At 41.6% G+C, this 19,875-nt stretch overlaps 2 protein-coding genes across 2 annotated transcripts; both read right to left on the bottom strand.

The window, feature by feature from the left end:
- Positions 1 to 519: 519 nt before the first annotated feature.
- On the bottom strand, positions 520 to 7,324 carry LOC311352831 (cytochrome P450 2J4-like). Its single transcript, XM_084472648.1, has 9 exons — positions 7,036 to 7,324; positions 5,316 to 5,478; positions 4,007 to 4,156; positions 3,659 to 3,819; positions 3,166 to 3,342; positions 2,874 to 3,012; positions 1,857 to 2,044; positions 1,621 to 1,762; positions 520 to 1,094 (listed from the first exon to the last, which is right to left on the bottom strand). The coding sequence occupies exons 1-9, from the start codon at positions 7,234 to 7,236 to the stop codon at positions 919 to 921; spliced, it is 1,497 nt and encodes a 498-aa protein (XP_084328774.1). The 5' UTR covers positions 7,237 to 7,324; the 3' UTR covers positions 520 to 918.
- A 1,379-nt stretch (positions 7,325 to 8,703) lies between these two features.
- LOC311352851 (tumor necrosis factor receptor superfamily member 5-like) lies at positions 8,704 to 19,839 on the bottom strand. Its single transcript, XM_084472671.1, has 20 exons — positions 19,727 to 19,839; positions 16,687 to 16,877; positions 16,436 to 16,561; positions 15,892 to 16,047; positions 15,618 to 15,705; positions 15,156 to 15,319; positions 15,039 to 15,061; positions 14,872 to 14,902; positions 14,505 to 14,530; positions 14,177 to 14,207; positions 13,645 to 13,667; positions 13,473 to 13,509; positions 13,160 to 13,185; positions 13,016 to 13,052; positions 12,305 to 12,327; positions 12,137 to 12,173; positions 11,870 to 11,892; positions 11,707 to 11,737; positions 10,354 to 10,410; positions 8,704 to 9,836 (listed from the first exon to the last, which is right to left on the bottom strand). The coding sequence occupies exons 2-19, from the start codon at positions 16,835 to 16,837 to the stop codon at positions 10,391 to 10,393; spliced, it is 1,053 nt and encodes a 350-aa protein (XP_084328797.1). The 5' UTR covers positions 16,838 to 16,877; positions 19,727 to 19,839; the 3' UTR covers positions 8,704 to 9,836; positions 10,354 to 10,390.
- Between the last annotated feature and the right edge of the window lie 36 nt (positions 19,840 to 19,875).

Raw genomic sequence — 19,875 nt, 5'->3', positions numbered from 1 at the left:
AGATGAGAAAAAAATCTGACTAATCTATATAATCTGTCTCTAAATTATCAAAAGCTAAAAAAAAAAAAAGCCATTTATCAGTCCATTTATTATATATATTCTCTAATTATGTATCGCCGTTTTCCATGCTTATAGAACCAATCAGCCTCCTCTTTTTAACGCTTTTGCTTAAGATATTGGATATTTCAGGACTGCTGTTCTTTCCCCAAGTCAAAATTGCGAGTAATTCAGGTTTTCAGTTGCATATATCTAAATAATTCTGTAACTTTTAGGTTATGTGTACTTTTTAATTCGCTGAAAGGCACCACAGTGTCTGTTTCCCCTGTGTGCTCTGTATGTTAACTGATGGATTATTCCATATCACTGTGCCTGGGAAGCCCTATTTTATTTCATTTTATTCCGGGCTTTTAATGTACTATTAATGACAACATTTGTTGATTTGACGTTGTCCTTGGAAAATAAAAGTGCTAACAGTAAACTGTTGTACTGTAATTGATTGCTTTTTGGGATGGGCTTTTCTGAGAGAATTTTTTTTTTTTTAATCGATAAAAGGAAGGTAATTTTACTAAAAGGGTCAACACATTTCTACTATCACACTTCAGGTTAAATGTAATTATTAGTATCTTCCTAGTCAATTCTGTTACTTTATTTGGCTAATTAAATAATGTTACACCGCAAAAAACGTAAATAGCTATTGAAAATAAATGTGATCATATCATCAATGCGCGTAAACATTATGGAAATTAGCACGGAAATATATTCATCATTCAATCATCAGACTTTAAGAACACAATGAGTAAAAGTCTCTCAGGCGCACATCGTGTTACATTCTCAAAATGGCAGAATGCAATTGATTATAACATATTGGCTACGATGCTAGAGGTTTAATCACAGGGAAGCTTTGGATCGATATTGTCTTCACCGTGGTGTGGCACAAAGGCGGTAGGGCTTGGGGCAGTGAGTGGTGCCTAATATGTAGTCCAGACTGAGCTTTTCTCCAGGGGGGGCAGAGAAAGAAAACCTCTGAAGGACGGAGGTGAAGAAGAGATACAGCTCCATCCTGGCCAGCTGTTCCCCAAGACAGACACGCTTCCCTACAAGGACACACACACACACACACACACACACACACACACACACACACACACACACACACACACACACACACACACACAGAATTGACCCAAACAAACTCGGCCAGCAGTGATAAACTGTATAAAATAAAAGTGTCTGTAAAGGTTTCGAATCAACACTGTCTAGATTGCCCACTGTAGAAATTACGTTCAATTATTTTCTCAATCCACTTTTTTTTTTTTGTATTTGCAGAGATTGTGAGGGATTATGTGGATTAATATGACAAAACACGCAGGGACTACAATGACACAGAGATGGCAGGAAACTCCTACAGCCATTAAACTAACCACCGACACATCACTGTGACTATGTAGCACCCTGTCAAAATTGCCGATCAGCCGATGTGGATGTGAACTTCACCGCAAAACACTCCCCAACTCCTTTCCTTGTAAGTATATTGGAGGATTAATTTCGGATGAATTTCCCCACCTCTACTGCTGGCCCCGTTCCTGACCCATCAACGCTACAACAGGGGTAGATACACACCAGCTGAAAAGGGCAGGAAGGCCTCTCTCTTTCTAGCCTGGCCGTCTTGGTCAATGAAGTGTTGAGGGTTGAAGGAGTCGGGCGTTTCCCACATAGTCTCATCGTGAAGAACAGAGTTCAGGGTGGCCATCACCATGGTGCCCTGTTGGAGGAATTAGGGCAGTAAGGGCAATAAGGAAATATTTTCAAAATAAAAGTGAGTTCGGACTAATAAGGACTTAGGAATGGGTTTCTACCTTTGGGATGGCGTACTTTCCAAGGTGGGTGTCCCTGTTAGTCATACGGGCAAGATTGAGAGGTACTATGTTTCCCATCCTTTGAGTCTCTTGTATGACGGCATTAATATAGGGAGTGCTCTCTCTGTCAGACCAGCTGGGCTGCCTGGATGTGCCAATGACGGAATCTAGTTCAGCCTGGACCTTCTCTGCACGATGAAAGAACAGTACATATCGCTGCCAGTTGGAGTGTTATTTAATTGGAACGTTTAGAACAGGGGTGGCCATCCAGTCAGAGACTAAGAGACACATTTTCTACTGTGTTACTGCAGAGAGCCACGTCACACACACACACACACACACACACACACACACACACACACACACACACAGATTTACTGCAATTTGCTTTCACAAATGCAGCCATTGTTGTATCTTTCACATCTATGCCGCAGGTTGTCTTTTCATGGTGTAATATCACAGTTCTTCTTCGATCACACACAATCGTTTGACACAGATACATACACATCAGAATCAGAATCAGAATCAGCTTTAATGGCCAAGTATGTTTACATACATGGAATTTGACTCTGTAGGTGTGTTCACTCTCTCAGACAGGTAGACATATACAATGTAGACACTAAGCAAACATAAGTAGGCCTACGCATACTGCCAACTGAGGCTTGTCTTGTATGTCACAATACTCATCCACTGCTGCGACTCTAAAATACTACAATGCATGCTTGAATATCAGAGTGCAACTGCGATTCAACAGCCGTGTTAATGTCCGATATTCTGTGTTCAACAGTGTGGCGGTGCACAAGGGACGGCAGGAGTAACTATTGAGGCCTCCGGAGATTTTTGAAGGCAGCGTCCCATCTGCTGACCCCAAAGAGATTCCCCCTACCCCGATCAAAACCTCATTACATGTGGGTCGTAAAACAAACTTCCAACATGCATATATAAAGATTTAAAATTCAACCTTATCTGGTCACCTAATGGTCCCACAATGAATGCAACACAACGATTCCCCCTTACTTTGTACGTCAGGGTAGTAGGACATGAACAGCAGTCCCCAGTGCAGAGTGGTGGAGGTGGTTTCAGTCCCAGCACCAAATAGGTCCAGAGTACACACACTCAGGTTCTCTATGTCAAATCCAGATGTGGAATCCTCATTCTACCAAGAAGAACACAGCAACACACCAGAAATGAGAGAGAAACACCAAAATGATTTCAATAATAGTTGATGTAACATTGAATTCATAGAGGGAAATCAAACTGTCTGGAGGGCGGCTGTGGGAAACGATAACCGCCACAGGTGCAGACATACCTTCTCCATTTCTGTGAGGAAGCAGTCGATATAGTCTCTGGGTGATGAGGGGTCATGATCCACTCTGTGCTCTTTGATCTGCTCTTCGGTAAAGGACAAAATCGAACGCGTCAAAGCAAATATCTTCCTGTGAGGTCCGGGGATATGTCTCATCAGCCATGGAACCATGTCGTACAGCTACAGAGAACACAAAGGTCTACTTAGACAGGAAACTCAAACCTGCATCCAATCCATCTGTGTATCCATCTTAATCGACAACATGCTGGTAATTCCGATGACAGATCATGACAACTGAAAGATGATCACAAGATACAATAACACAGTGTACAAACATCTCCAGCATCACATATACACCTCATTGACTGGTACTTTTGGCAAGATACATTCTGTAGGCCATGGTTAAGGTTAATATAGGCTAAAATGCATTCCAAACGTAAATCAATTCAATACCTTCAAATCATAATACTGGACTTGTATTGGTAACAGGTCTTACCTGTGCCCATGTTTGTTCTCCAAGGTAAAACAGCTCGCTGAGGTTCTCAATCAAAGACTGATGCTGCTTCTCAGTGTACTCAAAGCGTTTCCCAAACACCAAACAGCAGATGATATTGGACACTGCCTTGTTCAATGCCATTTTAGGATCAAAGGGGGCTCCTAAGACGGTGACAATCTTATTAGAAGAGCTTTGGGTGTTGGCTAGTGTCCTAGGTTGCTTTTTAAGCCAAGGGTGGCACATTTAAATCAATCGACACTTCTATGACCTATAACCACCTACACACCGAACAAAGTATTGAGCTTATATTGAATCCTCTATAGGATGAAAGCACTCCAGTAGGCCTACCTTTCTGTTGAGCAAAGACCTCATTCAGGTACTGGCACTCCTGTTGGATGGATGGTTCCAGGCTCATTTTACCCAAACCAAAGTTTCTGAGTGTGTGCAGGGCAAACCTCCTCTGCTTCCTCCATTGGTAACCATTTGACATCACCAGACCTGTTGGAAATACAAAACATCAGGGACCTGGTCAAGTGATTTATTAGTTATATAGTTTAAAGCTCTAGGGTTAGGGTAACGGTTAGTTATTGTCCTGTTATTATTATGAACAGCAGAGAGCAGCCACAAAGAAAGCTTTGATGGTTGATGGTTATAAAACCATTTCTGTATATATTTGCTACTCGGTTTCTTAGAACGTAGAGATATAGAAATTTGGTACAGATAGAAGAGTAGATAGAATAGTAAAGCTCTTCTCAGTCTTCAAACAGCTTATGAACAACCACCTCTTCTGAAGACATCTTATCAACTGACTTGTGTATTTTGACATAGTACTTTAATTAGAACGTCTGACCAATTAAAGTACTATGTCCTCTCCTTTGCACATTAGTACTGAGGCCAGGCCGGTTACATATACAGTAGTACAGTGTTTATATAGCCAACAGTTATTTATTTATTTATTGCTTTATAGTTTATTTGATGCGAGCGCCTAATGGTCATTTTAATTTGACTTGTTTATTGTCCTAGAAACTGATGACAATATCGAGAGTTCAGTAATCTCAATGACCTATGGTGGTTGTAGGCTACTGTATGCGACAGTGAGTGTGGCCGTGTGGAAAGGGTGTGGAAGAGCTAGGAGGGAATTATCACAGTATACCCACTACAAAAAACTAGACTACACCACTGCGTGTAACCACGGTCAAAACTAACAGTTTGACATCATGTCCTGTGTGACGGTCAGTAGCTCCGCCCCTAACCCTACAGCTAATTGGTTCCTTTAGCTCACGGTTTTAATGCGATGTTACTGTGGCCTGACGCATTGCTGGAGGGGGAGTCGCAAATCTTAAGGGACTGCTCCACCCCAGGGTACCATGAGATATATGCAGTATATATAGAATATGGGCCGATATATCGATATCGGTAATATGTTACTCCATAATATCGGTATCAGCACCTAAAATCCAGTATGGATCGGGCTCTATTTATCTCTTTGTTGCGACGCACCACCACTATGCACTGGGTTTCTGGTTCCAATAGACACCTTATTACATGAGCACTCATATTGCTCACATTTTTGACTGTATGCATTGATTGTTGTCAGTCTCTCCAAAGAGACAAAAGTGTCATTTGGGAATGTTGTAAAGACCTGCAAGCACAATACCTTTATTTCCAATCAGCTCTTCAAACAATGGTTCATTTGGCCGGTCCACGTAGTCTTCCCCTCTCTCGACCAAGGCTTCCCTCACAAGCTTGTATCCGTTGACCACCACGACCCTTCCACCCATCAATCGAAGACTAAAAATGGGTCCATATTTCTCAGCAAACTAAAATAGAAATTGGAGATGTCATTAAAGTCCACTGAAAGGGATAGGATCCCTGTTCAACATGATTATATGTATGTTCAAATCTGTATGCTTAATTTGTAGTTTGTTTGTTGTACGACTTCAAACTTATTTCGAAGCCTACGTTGATCCAAACATAATCTTAACTCCCAGGCCCTCCTGACAGAGAACATGGACGGGGCATTGTTGGCGAGAGACAGAGAGGGCTGGACTAACTTTCAGTAACATGGACTTCTTGATGGAGGGATATCCGTTTGCACTACATGGTTAGGATATTACTTTGTCAAATTATTCTTCAACATTCCACATCTGTAATCCTTGTGGTTGTAGTAGTTGTTGTTCTTTTCTATTACAATGATAATGAATCTCTGCGGGGACTGTGATCCTATGCTGTTGACTGGCGTGCAGAGGAAGTTAAGGGACCAGTGTTTGCGTGGTGGTGGACCGAGATCAGGCTCAAAGCGAGTCGGCCCGGTTAGAAGGGCTCTCCCCCGATTGGTTATGGCACAGGGCAGGCTGTCGGCTAGTCTACCACCAACAGAAGTAAACAAACTCAATCCAACAGTGATAAGTGCGTCCTATTAAAGAGAACATAAGCCGACTTATGCATTGAATAAAACTGCACTATTTTTGCCCAGTTGTGTGCAGTGCAGGTCACACAATTACACAGAGGGAACACGGTATGGAAAGCAGCGAGAAATGTAACGCGACTATTGTACACTGCAGTGGAGTAACTATCAGTACGTTTACATGCACAGCTTAATCCGATTAAAGCCATAGTTCGACTATGCTCCGCAATTGGACAACTGCAATTGTCCGGGTATAGGCTACACGGTGAGTAAATCGATTCATTGGCCGAAGCGTGTCATGCCCCGGTACGATAGGTGGCGCTGTACCCACCATTTCAACTAGTGGTACTAGAGCCACCGGCTGACCTCTTTACGTCACCAGCAACAACAAATTCAGGCGGCATTCGAGAAAGATGTTTTCAGCAGACAGCTGTCAGTTCACTTCGGGTCCATATCGACGCTCCATTGTTCCGACCTCTCGGTCGTACGCGGACTCCTCCGGCTGCTCTGCCGGCGGAGGAGTTCGCATACGACCGAGAGGTTGTCTGGTTCTAACCCACACATAGAACTGACATGAAATGATCCCAAATATGTAATGGGTTAACATTGTATTTCTTATATATATATATATATATATATATATATATATATATATATATATAATTGAGAGTTACACTAACAGATCCTTGAGGTGGATTTTTCATTTGGCAAACGTTGATCCAAAATGGGATAGTACGAGTTTTGTGCTGTTCGTTTACTATGCAAATTCCATCACTGAAAAAAGTGGGTCCCACTCCGGCCCTGCATGACCCTTCTCCGTTTAGGAATACCACGACTAGTCAGAACTAACGTTACTGACTACCAAACTGTAAGCATCGATTTCACTTGCCAAGCCCGGTTGATGTTTAAGCACCGCTTCGAACAGACTACGTGTAACATGCCTCCGATTGGTGTGCGCACACACACATACCTTGTCGAACTGCAGATGTATTTGGCTGGGCTCGATTCGGAGGACGTCCCCGATGAAAGGGATAGCCCAGGGTCCCGGAGGAAAATCACCCGGGACTCTGTGCTTTAAATAATCAGCAAGGAGCAGGAAAACCAAGACGAATATAAATACACATGTGGTGTCCATCCACTCCAGGGCCAATATTTCAGAGAACAACGCCATTGCTTATGCACCTAAGCGACACGTTGAGGGTTGCCAATCGTCCCGTAAAATACGGGATCGTTCCGTATTTGGCAACTAAAAGACCTGTCCCGTGAACTGATACGGGACGCACTTTGTCCCGTATTTTGGGGTCGTGGAATTATGACAGCTCGTTATGGTGATTCTCAGTCACTCGCTCACTTGCGGACTGCGTGCGCACCTCCCACGGCCACACACACAAGCAATAAGAAGGAAGACACTGTACCGCTTGGGAGAATAGCAAAGGTGAAAATAGGTGTGTTCTGAGGTTCTGCACATGCTGTATGAAGTTGCACATTGCAGGCAAATCCACGGCATGTGCATGGTAGTAACACACACACACACACACACACACACACACCTCTGCTCAGACAGATTTACTGCAATTTGCTTTCACAAATGCAGCCATTGTTGTTCCTTGCACATCTATGCCGCAGGTTGTCTTTTCATGGTGTAATATCAGAGTTATTCTTCGATCACACAATCATTTGACACAGATCGTGCACATCAGAATCAGAATCAGCTTTAATGGCCAAGTTCACTCTCTCAGACAGGTAGACATATACAATGTAGACACTAAGCAAACATAAGTACGCATACTGCCAACTGAGGCTTGTCTTGTATGTCACAATACTCATCCACTGCTGCGAGTCTAAAATACTACAATGCATGCTTGAATATCAGAGTGCAACTGCGATTCAACAGCCGTGTTAATGTCCGATATTCTGTGTTCAACAGTGTGGCGGTACAGAGTACAGAGTCCAGAGTACACACACTCAGGTTCTCTATGTCAAATCCAGATGTGGAATCCTCATTCTACGCTGACCTCTCGGTCATATGGCCACTCCTCCGCCGGCAGAGCAGCCGGAGGAGTCCTCATACGACCGAGAGGTCGGAACAATGGGGCGTTGGAGAAATGTTAAGGACCCGAAGTGAACTGACAGCTGTCTGCTGAAACATCGCTTTCTCCTCCATGTTCGTTTCAATCTGGACTTCAGAGAGTCAAAGCCAAAGTTAATTTCCCCAAATTCCTTTTCCCCATGGGCGAGATAAACCCTACTAGGAGTCTTTACTTGTTGTGGAAGTACCGGAGAGTCTGAGAACCCGATGGAATGTCTGACCGGAACAGAACCTGACATCAACCCAGTCTGATGTATGAGCTGGTTCCTGACTCTTAAGGTCACTTGGAGTATAAGCACAAGTAAAACAAAATAATAATAAGGGAACATAGTGAGTATTCACAATCTTCACATGACTGTGAAGGAAATGGGATTGAGAAATACATTTTTAAAGAAAATGAAAATGTTGATGAAATGTTGAACATGAACTGTCACGAGATTAAAAAAAAACAACATTTTATTGTCGGTTGAGCATTATTTACATTGTTGCAGATAGACTATGGCAGGGCTATTCAATTCGTTTTGAATGGGGGCCGGCTGGTGGAAATGATCCAAAATGAGGGGCCAGAAAAAAATGCCTAAAATTGATGAGCATCACATCAATAGCTACAGATACTGTAAAACACTACAACGACATAGGAGTGCATATGTTATCTTTATTTTATCAAATAGAGTTCAACAGCTTATCAAAAAACAATCCCTATTTGATTAACATAGGCTGCCTGTTAGTGTTTAACAGTCCTATCAGTTCAGGAAAAGACTATAGGTTAACTCTGCAACAGCTTATCAAAATACATAATTATAGGTTCACTCAAGAGTGCAACAGCTTATCAAAATACATAGTAAAAGATTTACTCAAGAGTGCAACAGTCTTTTCAAAAACAATCCTTATTTAATAAACATAGGCTGACTGTTAGTGTTAACTGGCATGCCCTCTTGGCTTTGGACCGATATACACTCGTCGTTGCAGAGTAAACACACAGGCAATCCCAGTGGCAAATACAAACAAATACTTCTGTGTCCATTCGCTATTGAATAGTCGTTAGTTTTCTGAGTCAACTTTTCGTTTTTTTTCAGAGTAGAAAGCGACACTGTGCTGATTCAACCAGGCAGAAGGATCATCAGAGCGGAGCGCGCCGAGCCGTTGAGAGGAGCAACGCAAAGGCACGCGAAGAAGAGCGTAGCAGTGGGAGCGAGCGGCGAGGACTGTTGTGGCCACGCGCCTTGAGGAGCAAGTCTACGCTGTGCTGTGCGGAGAGAGGGCAGCTCATATCGGCCACTATCAATTAATATATATATTATTATATTATTTTTTTTCTCCTATCGGTTTCCACTAAAAGGGCCAGTAAATATTCCTTCCCGGGCCGGGTCCGGCCCGCGGGCCGCCAATTGAATAGCCCTGGACTATGGTAACAGCAGGTGAAATCAAATACATAACATGATGTAAAAATACAATAGATAGTAATCTATATTGACCTATTTGTATGGGTTACAAATATCGGTTAAGATAAAACTCATCAGCATAATTACAATCAAAGGCATCTCCTTCCCTCTCCTTCCCTAGTGTGCATTAGACTGACAAGTTCTAGTGTTGTGGCTAGTCTGTTCAGAGACAGTTATGGCATGTCCTTGTCTTGTCCCTGGTTGGTTCAGGAGAGTCACTGTAGTTTAGTGGTGTAGTTTCTGGAAGAGAAGGATGAAGAGAGTCAGGACACACAGCCTCCACATGCAGCAACACTCACTGAAGACTGACACAGCCAGAAACACAACTAGACACACAACCAGAGGAGCAAGCTACTGAATACACGTTTAATTGTTGTATTTTATATCACATTTTTCCCAATCTGTATTAGCCTCTACACAGAACATCTTGACAGACATAATACGTGTAGGGAGACGGCTGCCATTATCGTGGTCAAACAAGGACAGTCTTTCTACCCGTTGTCCCTGCTCTGTGTTGTCAATCTAATATCTAGATGATGTTGTTCATTAGGTCTGCCACTCTGGTCCCTCTGCTAGGTAGGCTCTGACTCTCTGGTACAATTAGATGAAATGTTTTGAATCACAACAATATCACTTGACTTGGTGTGAGTCAGTAACCCTTGCGAATCACTGGATATTAATAAATGATCTGTTACGCATTTACAAATGTGGAATATTTGTAAATGCGAATATTTGTTTATGTGGAATAAGAACTTACCAGCTGACTTCCCCTCCTCCTCCTCTCCTCTCCTTTCTTATTCTGTTCCTGTGTTTCCTTTTGCAATAAAATAAAAATGTTAATAAAATATCAACATTGATCATTTCATCACAAGGTCATCGTCTAATAACTCCACCACTGCCAGCTAGGGTCACACATATTATTGTGTTCTGTATTAAACCAGTAATAACACTTAACTTTTTAAGTATTAGATCAGCCAATTCTATATAGATGTAAACAAGACATCAACACTAGAGGGAGCTGGAGGGCTGGATGTCTCTAGACCTGCAGGCTGTGTTCAAACATACAGTTCATCCATACTGTTACCACTGCTACCACTGCATTAAGTCCTTTGTCATTCTACTACATATAAGGTAGCACTGTACAAATACACTTTATATAATTTCGACTAAGACCTACAATTAATTAGTAACAAGGTGTAACTGTAACATTCAATAATAATAAAGACGAAATAGCAGTTTATTATTAATGACACAGAGACCACTAATAATTGTCTGAATGTACGGGCTCCGTAGAGAGGAGAGGTGTGGATGGGAGATCAGATGTCCCTTCTCCATCAGCTCCACCTGGACGGTTATAGAGTAGATAAAGTTAGCCTTACATTACAAACAACCTGTAGCTGCTGCTGCAGAGTAGCTAGCTAGCCACCACAAATGAAGGCTTTCCTTTCCTCCTCCTCCAGTTTTCTACATTTGCTGAGAGAGTTCTGTACTCTCGGTGTACAGACGCTGTCCTGGTGTTTGGGGTCTCTGCACTTCAAATGAGTCTGGGGATTTTTTTTTAGCATCAAACGGTAACCCATCCCCACACTTTCAGTGAGCAAAGTAGGCTACAAGATGAAAACTTGTGAGGGCAGCAAAGTGTATTACTCTTTTCTTTCTTTATTTGTTAATTTGTAACCTCAAGGCAGATCATGGGGAATGGCGCCCGATGAATTGTATTATTATTATTATTTTATTTTTTCCTTGTAGGGGTGACCTGCCCAGGAGACCGCCTATATGGCCTCTATGCCTTTAGCCCTGATGGTCTGAAGATTATATAAAGCAATTTTGTGGTGAAAATGTGAGTCACCAATTATTTGTTTATAAATTATTCAGTTAAAGAATGGTGGAAGTTCCTCCAAATGATGTTTAATTTGTAGACCAAATCAGAATGAAAATCCAAGACCGCACAAAGTTGCTCCATTGATGTTGTCCTCCACTAGGAAGCATTGTGAGCCTCCCTCGGAGGTTCTGTCCAATAGACCAGCGACCCGCCCGCCCGCCAGGCGCTGGTTTACGGTCGGCCTATCAGAGTCCAGAGTCAAGTGAAACATGTGGAATAAGAACTTACCATCAAACTCCATCTCCAGTTCCTGTGCTGCCTTTTCAATAAAATAAAAATGTAAATAAAATATCAACATTGGGTTCATTACAAGGTCATTATCAAATAACCCACCACCAGCTAGGGTCACACGTATTATTGTGTTCTGTATCAAACCAGTGATAACACTTACCTTCAGATGTCGAACAATCAATTCTATAAAGAGATAAACAATACAGCAACATTTCAGGAAAGCAGACAATATCATTTTCAGCGTAACCCTGACACATGTTAGTTTAATGTAAGATGATACATGTTAGTTTAATGTAACCCTTACCTCCCAGGACTATGATTGATATTATGAAAGATATGCATCCTATTATTATGAACTGCTCCATATATTCTATCTAAGTTATCTGTTACTCATTAACAAAGTGAAACATGTGGAATAAGAACTTACCATCTAACTTCCTCTGCTGTTCCGGTGTTTTCTTTCTCTTTAAAATAAAAATGTCAATAAAACATCAACATTGGGTTCATTACAAGGTCATCATCTAATAACGCCACCACTGCCAGCTAGGGTCACACATATTATTGTGTTCTGTATCAAACCAGTGATAACACTTACCTCCAGAAGTTGATCAATCAATTCTATAGAGAGATAAACAATACAGTAACATGTCAGGACAGCAGTCACTATCATTCTGATACATCTTAGTTCAATCTAACCCTGACACATGTTAGTTTAATGTAACCATGATACATGTTAGTTGAATGTAACCCTTACCTCCCAGGACTATGATTGATATTATTAAACGTATCCATCCTATTATTATGAACTGCTCCATATATTCTAATCATGTAGAATCAGTTGAATCAGTTCCTGGTTTCCTCTCTGAATTAGCCTCTACACAGAACATCTTGACAGACTGAATACGTGTAGGGAGACGGCTGCCATTATCGTGGTCAAACAAGGACAGAAGTCTTTCTACCCATTGTCCCTGCTCTGTGTTGTCATGACGACTCAGTGAGCTACGTTATAAACGCCACTGAGCTGACGTTATGCTGGCCACATCGCCCCAGCTATGAGAGTAGTGTCTTCTATACATGGATAGCTCCATTCTATAATCTGATATCTAGATGATGTTGTTCTTTAGGTCTGCCACTCTGGTCCCTCTGCTAGGTAGGCTCTGACTCTCTGGTACAATTAGATGAAATGTTTTGAATCACAGCGATATCACTTGACTTGGTGTGAGTCAGTAACCCTTGCGAATCACTGGATATTAATAAATGATCTGTTACTCATTTACAAAGTGAAACATGTGGAATAAGAACTTACCATTAAACTCCCTGTTCGGTTCCTGTGTTTTCTTTCTCTTTAAAATAAAAATGTAAATAAAACATCAACATCAACAACGCCACCACTGCCAGCTAGGGTCACACGTATTATTGTGTTCTGTATCAAACCATTGATAACACTTACCCTCTTTCGTATTTGATCAGCCAATTCTATAAAGAGATAAACAATACAGCAACATGTCAGGACAGCAGTCACTGTCATTCAGTGTAACCCTGATACATGTTAGTTTAATGTAACATGATACATGTTAAGAGTTTAATGTAAACATGATACATGTTAGTTTAATGTTACCCTTACCTCCCAGGACTATGATTGATATAATGAAAGATATGCATCCTAATATTATGACCTGCTCCATATACATATACACATATATACACACACACATATATACGTTACTCATTTACAAAGTGAAACATGTGGAATAAGAACTTACCATTTGACTTCCTCTCCTGTTCCGGTGTTTTCTCTTGCTATAAGATAAAAATGTCAATAAAACATCAACATTGGGTTCATTACAAGGTCATCATCTAATAACTCACTAACCCACTGTCAGCTAGGGTCACACGTATTATTGTGTTCTGTATCAAACCAGTGATAACACTTACCTCCCAAAGTCGATTCACCAATCCTATATAGAGATAAACAATACAGCAACATGTCAGGACAGCAGTCACTGTCATTCAGCATAACCCTGACACATGTTAGTTTAATGTAACCATGATACATGTTAGTTTAATGTAACCATGATACATGTTAGTTTAATGTAACCATGATACATGTTAGTTTAATGTAACTATGTTACATGTTAGAGGCCCCTTCAGGGCAAAGCAAGACCCCTCCGCTTTGCGTCGGTTTCCGGTTCGCCCTGTCGGGGCTTATTTCCCGATAATGACCGGCGTTCTATACATTATCCCTTACTTATGGACACCTCGTCTGGGATTATTCCTTACGTAGAATCAGTTGAACCAGTTCCTGGTTTCCACTCTGAATTAGCCTCTACACAGAAGAACATCTTGACAGACTGAATACGTGTAGGGAGACGGCTGCCATTATCGTGGTCAAACCAGCTATGAGAGTCTTATATACATGGATCGCTCCATTTTATATACAAGTGAAAAATGTGGAATAACAACTTACTGTTACACTCCGTCCCCTGCTCCAGTGTTTCCTTTTTCAATGAAATAAAAAAGTGAGTCAAATATGAACATTGGGTTTATTACAAGATCATCATCAGTGGTGGATTAAGGTGGTCATTGGCCCCTAGGCTACGGTTTGTGTGAGGGCCCCCTTATTAATTACTCAGAAAAAAAAAAATCTATCAATTGAGGCTAGGCTAGGCACCTAGGCTCAGCCGAGGCTAGCCTGTGTGTTAATCAGCCTCTGGTCATCATCTAATAACTCCACCACTGTCAGCTAGGGCCACACATATTATTGCGTTCTGTATCAAACCAGTGATAACACTTACCTGCTTACGTATTCGATTATCCAATTCTATAGAGAGATAAACAATACAGCAACATGTCAGGACATCAGTCACTATCATTCTGATACATCTTAGTTCAATCTAACCCTGACACATGTTAGTTTAATGTAACATGATACATGTTAGTTGAATGAGTTGAATAAGTTTAATTTACCTTCCAGGACTATGATTGATATTATGAAACGTATCCATCCTATTATTATGAACTGCTCCATATATTCTAATCATGTAGAATCATCAATCGATATCATTTGACTTGGTGTGAGTCAGTAACCCTTGCGAATCACTGGATATTAATAAATGATCTGTTACTCATTTACAAAGTGAAACATGTGGAATAAGAACTTACCATCAAACTCCATCTCCGGTTCCTGTGCTGCCTTTTCAATAAAATAAAAATGTCAATAAAATATCAACATTGGGTTCATTACAAGGTCATTATCAAATAACGCCACCACTGCCAGCTAGGGTCACACGTATTATTGCATTCTGTATCAAACCAGTGATAACACTTACCTGCAGACGTCTTCTACAAAATTCTATATAGAGATAAACAATACAGCAACATGTCAGGACAGCAGTCAATATCATTCAGCATAACCCTGATACATGTTAGTTTAATGCAACACTTACCTCTTATTTTCTCCCTCTGAATAATGGCTATGATTAAAGCCATTACGACCATTACTGGTATTACTATTGCTGCCACTAGTCCTGTGCATGAACAATGTTTTCCACATTCAGAATCAGTTGACTCAGTTCCTGGTTTCATCAGTTCCAGTCCCACAGATTCACATCTGAAAGGAGGACCAGAGAAACTAACAGGTTTAGTTTCAGGGACGTACTGGGTGTTGGACTCCTGGTCCAAAGGTACTGGGTTCGATCCCCAATGTCCACAACCTTCCTTTAGGCCTTCGGGTAGATAGACAGGTAAATACCACTGACCTGTATCTACCTGTGTCTGAATTCACCTCAGGCTGTTTTAGATAAAATGAAAATAGAAAAAAAAAACATACAACAAAAGCACTGGCTTAATGCTAAAAGTGCCATTAATGTACTAACTGTATTGATAAATAAACTATAATATTCACTTACTTTGTGTGGGGATGGCAACACGATGATGCACCATTTGAGAATGTTCCATTAGTACAGTGAAGGCACTCTGTGTCTTTATCTGCTGTTCCTGTAGGAATATAAATGTGGTGACAAAAATATGGATATTTACTTCTGCAATATAAAATATAGCAACCAAGCTGAAATTCGTCAAAGTTGTTTGATGAATGCTCCAAGAAGGAACAAGGAAATAGAGAATTGTAATTAAAAGGAGTTCTGGGCTTAATTGATTCAGAAGATGAGTTTTGACACCAACCTCTTTGACCGATGTATTGACCAGGACTGCAAACCGTGTGTCTCTGAGCGGCCCTACATCCTCCTCTGTTAGAGTCACTACAGAAGAATCCATCCAGGACCTCACACAGAGCATCTGATGTTGATGTACAGGACTTCTTCACCTTCAGACCGAGACCTGTCAATCACAACAGTTACAACCTGAGACAACCTGAGAGTACACAACTTCTGATATCAACATGAACAACACAACTTCTGATATATATATATATTTCTTTATTTCAGACTCTGGGTCCATAGCATAGATATAAACAACACAACTTCTGATATCAACATGAACAACACAACTTCTGATATAAACAACACAACTTCTGATATCAACATGAACAACACAACTTCTGATATCAACATGAACAACACAACTTCTGATATCAACATGAACAACACAACTTCTGATATCAACATGAACAACACAACTTCTGATATAAACATGAACAACACAACGTTCTCATCAACACAACATATGGGGGTGGCATGGGGGGCATTTCCATAAATAACAGACGTACCTGCGTCACACTTTGTACAGGAGGAGCATTGCTTCTGTTCATTACGGCCTGCTTGGAAAGTAGCATTGGGGCACCATGAGCACTGTGTAATGCGTCTCTCTGTGCAGTCCTCTTCAACACGCATTCCTGTTGAAAAATGTTGTCGATTTGTGGACCGTCTTTGTTGTATATTTGTAAATCCTGTATGTGTTTTATTTGTAGATAGTATACGTTGTAGAGTCAGACGGCGTGACGACAGTTGAGATATTTACCGGGTGGACATGAAGGGCAACATTCCAGTCCTACTCTGTAATCATCCCGAGGGCAAGATGAAGCAACGCCAAAGCGATAAAAATAAGGCACTGAACATATTAATACGAACTGTCGGAACATGGTTGTCAGGTTTGTATGAGCTTCAACCATCAAACTGCAGTCACAGACTCTTCTTGACCTTCAGAAATATCTGGGGAGAGATGAAAGAAAAGCAGTTAATCAATTCGCCTATCCGAAGTGAGTTGACAGCTGTCTACTGAAAACATCTTTCTCCCACCGGAGCAGCCCCTCCGCCGCCCGGCCGTATACGGCATTCCCCTGACAGATGTGCCCGAAGTTACTACTTTACAACCTTGTTGATGACCCACATTTAGAAAAACATGTACTTTTAATTCAGCCTTGGGTGAAATGGAAGCGTAGTGTCTGTGTGCTTCCACCTTTACTGAATGCATGCCATGAGCGCTCCCACGGCCAGGACACATTCTTATAGGGGGTAACTACATTCACCGGCTTCCTCCATCTTCTGCGCCACCTTTTTAAATAAATCGCTGTTTCTCGTTTTGCGACGGCGACAACAACACGACTATCGTCTCCTTCTACTTCGGGCTCACGGCCCCGGGAAAGGATCTTGAGCATGCGCAGAACGCAATTCAACGCATAATCCAATTCGACTCGTACATGCACGCTTAACTCGACTATGAATCGCATTATCTAGGGGTCTTAATTAAACTATGAGTAACCCAATTCAATTCGATTTTAGCTCGACTAAGGTGTATGCATGCATCTTAATAATCCAATCATAGTTGGACTAAGCCAATAATTCGACTTTCTTGAGTGTCATGTAAACGCACTGATTGACAACAACCTCTAACAATTAGGCTCCAAGTTTTCCGAACCAGCAAATAGGCTTATAACAGCAGTACAATTAACAGAACCGTCAACACAGAGTCCATTAAGGCTCCCTGAGGGGACGAGAGATGTGTTGGTCCTAACTTGCATCCTGCCTGCTTAACATAAACTATTTAATGAAACTATTAAGTCCAAATTATTACCAAAGTAATGGTAGAAAATACACCACAGTTTACCTCTGTTGGTGGTAGACTAGCCGACAGCCTGCCCTGTGCCATAACCAATCGGAGGAGAGCCCTTCCAACCAATCAGAGGCGTAAAAGGCGGTACGTGCCCCCTACCATCCTACGAAAAAAAGATTCACTTCCGGTCCACTTGGGCCTCCGTGGCATTGCACTTCAGGCAAAGACCCTCTGTCTCCGGAGAGACCCCTGTACGATACGGGCTCCGAGGTCCACGGGGAAACCCACAAATGGTGCGGGCGGGCGGACGGGATTGTTGAGGGGGGGGGGGGCGATTACGGGCTGGCGGAGTTACATTTAAAAATCGCGTTCAAGTAAAAATAAATAAGAAAAGCGGAATCAATTTGTGGCGCTCGTTGTTCAATCTGTGGCGCAGCGCCACACATTGACCTATGTGTGGGAAACACTGAGACCAGAGTAGCCACATCAACAAGAGAGATCTACGTCAGACACACGGCCTTCAGCACTTTCGACAAGTTGCACGTCAAAAAATAAAAGATCGACTGAGATATGATCACACTCGCCCCCCTAGAGGTCAAAGGTCACCAAATTCCTTGGGCATCATCAGGATTGGGTCATAAGACTATAAGCCAAGTTTGGTTTTGATACATGAAGGCCTTGCAGAGATATGAGCTCACTTCCTGTTTGACGTCCCCCTGAGGTCAAAGGTCACCAAACTGTTTGGGTGTCCCCGGGATGATGTCATGAGTCTATGTACCAAGTTTGGCTATGATATGTTAATGCGTTGCTGAGAAACAGGCTTACTTCCTGTTTGGTGGCTTCGCCGTCAAGTTTGATTAGCTGTCACGGCCAAACGGTTTTGAATTTGAAAAAGCTGTTTGACACATGCGTTCAGCTTGGTTTGAAGATCATATATGACAAGTTTCATGAAGATTCGACAAAATTTGTGTTCTGTGGATATGTACTATTGATTTTGACAACTTGCAACATGGCGGCCAAATTCTGATGTTTCCATGAAAAATAATTCATGAGCTACATGGGGAGGACTGACAGTATCACCAGACATTGAACATTTGTTTTAAATATACTCATGTGAAGAGCGAAAAGTTAAAACACATATTCATTAATAACAGCGCCCCCTAGAGGCCCCCTAGTGGCCGCCATCTTGGAGTGGTGATCCGCTCCACTCAGTGTAATTCATTTGGCCGGAGCAATGAACTATCAGTGCATTTAATTCATCTTACCTCACTGAATACAACTGATTTTCACGCGTTTTTTTGTCATACGTGTAGCTATGATAAAGGACACATGTTTTGGCGTGTTTTATTATTCATAGTTGGCTTAACAGTAATAGAATATTCTTATTTGCTATAAGTGACCAGACGTCCGAGATCAAAACTGGGAATATAATCCCCGAGAAGGGGGAAAAAAAAGGTCAGCTATAGAGAGAAAAGGCAAGATATGTTATATATTGATAATATGATTTATCAAGTCTCAGTTCATAGCCGGGTGAACACATAGTAGTTCAACAGTAATCCCAAAATTGACCCCATTCCAGTTGTCAGGTAAGTGTGGCAGGACCTTTTCCTGTTTATCACACATTTCACGAAGGTGGGCTACACAAAATTGGGTTGGAAAGCTAGACTAGCTATACTGTATAGCCACTGTCCATCTGATTGTCTAGTTAGCTAACATATATTACCCCCCCCCCCCCCCCCACCCCCCCTACACAATCTGGACTGTGGTCCTAACTTTTACCCCTGTTGGCTTTTACAATCTTCATCTTCATCATTTATTTCAACTTAATGTTATTCGTACGTAATTTTTTAATTTCATTGACAAGCAATTCTATTATGGTCATACTCTTGTTTGCTAGCGGCTACGATTTCAGTACTATTGAACATCTTTGCTCCTTCTCAACTCTGTGGTAATATATTTTTTTTTTTTCACAAAATACAATCAATAGTACGTTAATGTTAAATCTTACTTGTGAAAAGTAATCCCCTGATTCCTATTTTCGACGGTCCGCTCATTTGAGCAGGAACACCAGCCCGGCCTCCTTGTGTTCTTCCGTAGACGCGACCTGTCAGCTGTCAGCTCGGCCCAATGTCTCGCGTCACAGCAGCCAATGCTGCG

Source organism: Micromesistius poutassou (assembly GCF_964030765.1).
Source record: "Micromesistius poutassou genome assembly, chromosome: 9".
Classification (NCBI taxonomy): domain Eukaryota; kingdom Metazoa; phylum Chordata; class Actinopteri; order Gadiformes; family Gadidae; genus Micromesistius; species Micromesistius poutassou.
The sequence above is the reverse complement of the archived record's forward strand: the minus strand, read 5'-3'. Positions and strand labels throughout refer to the sequence as shown.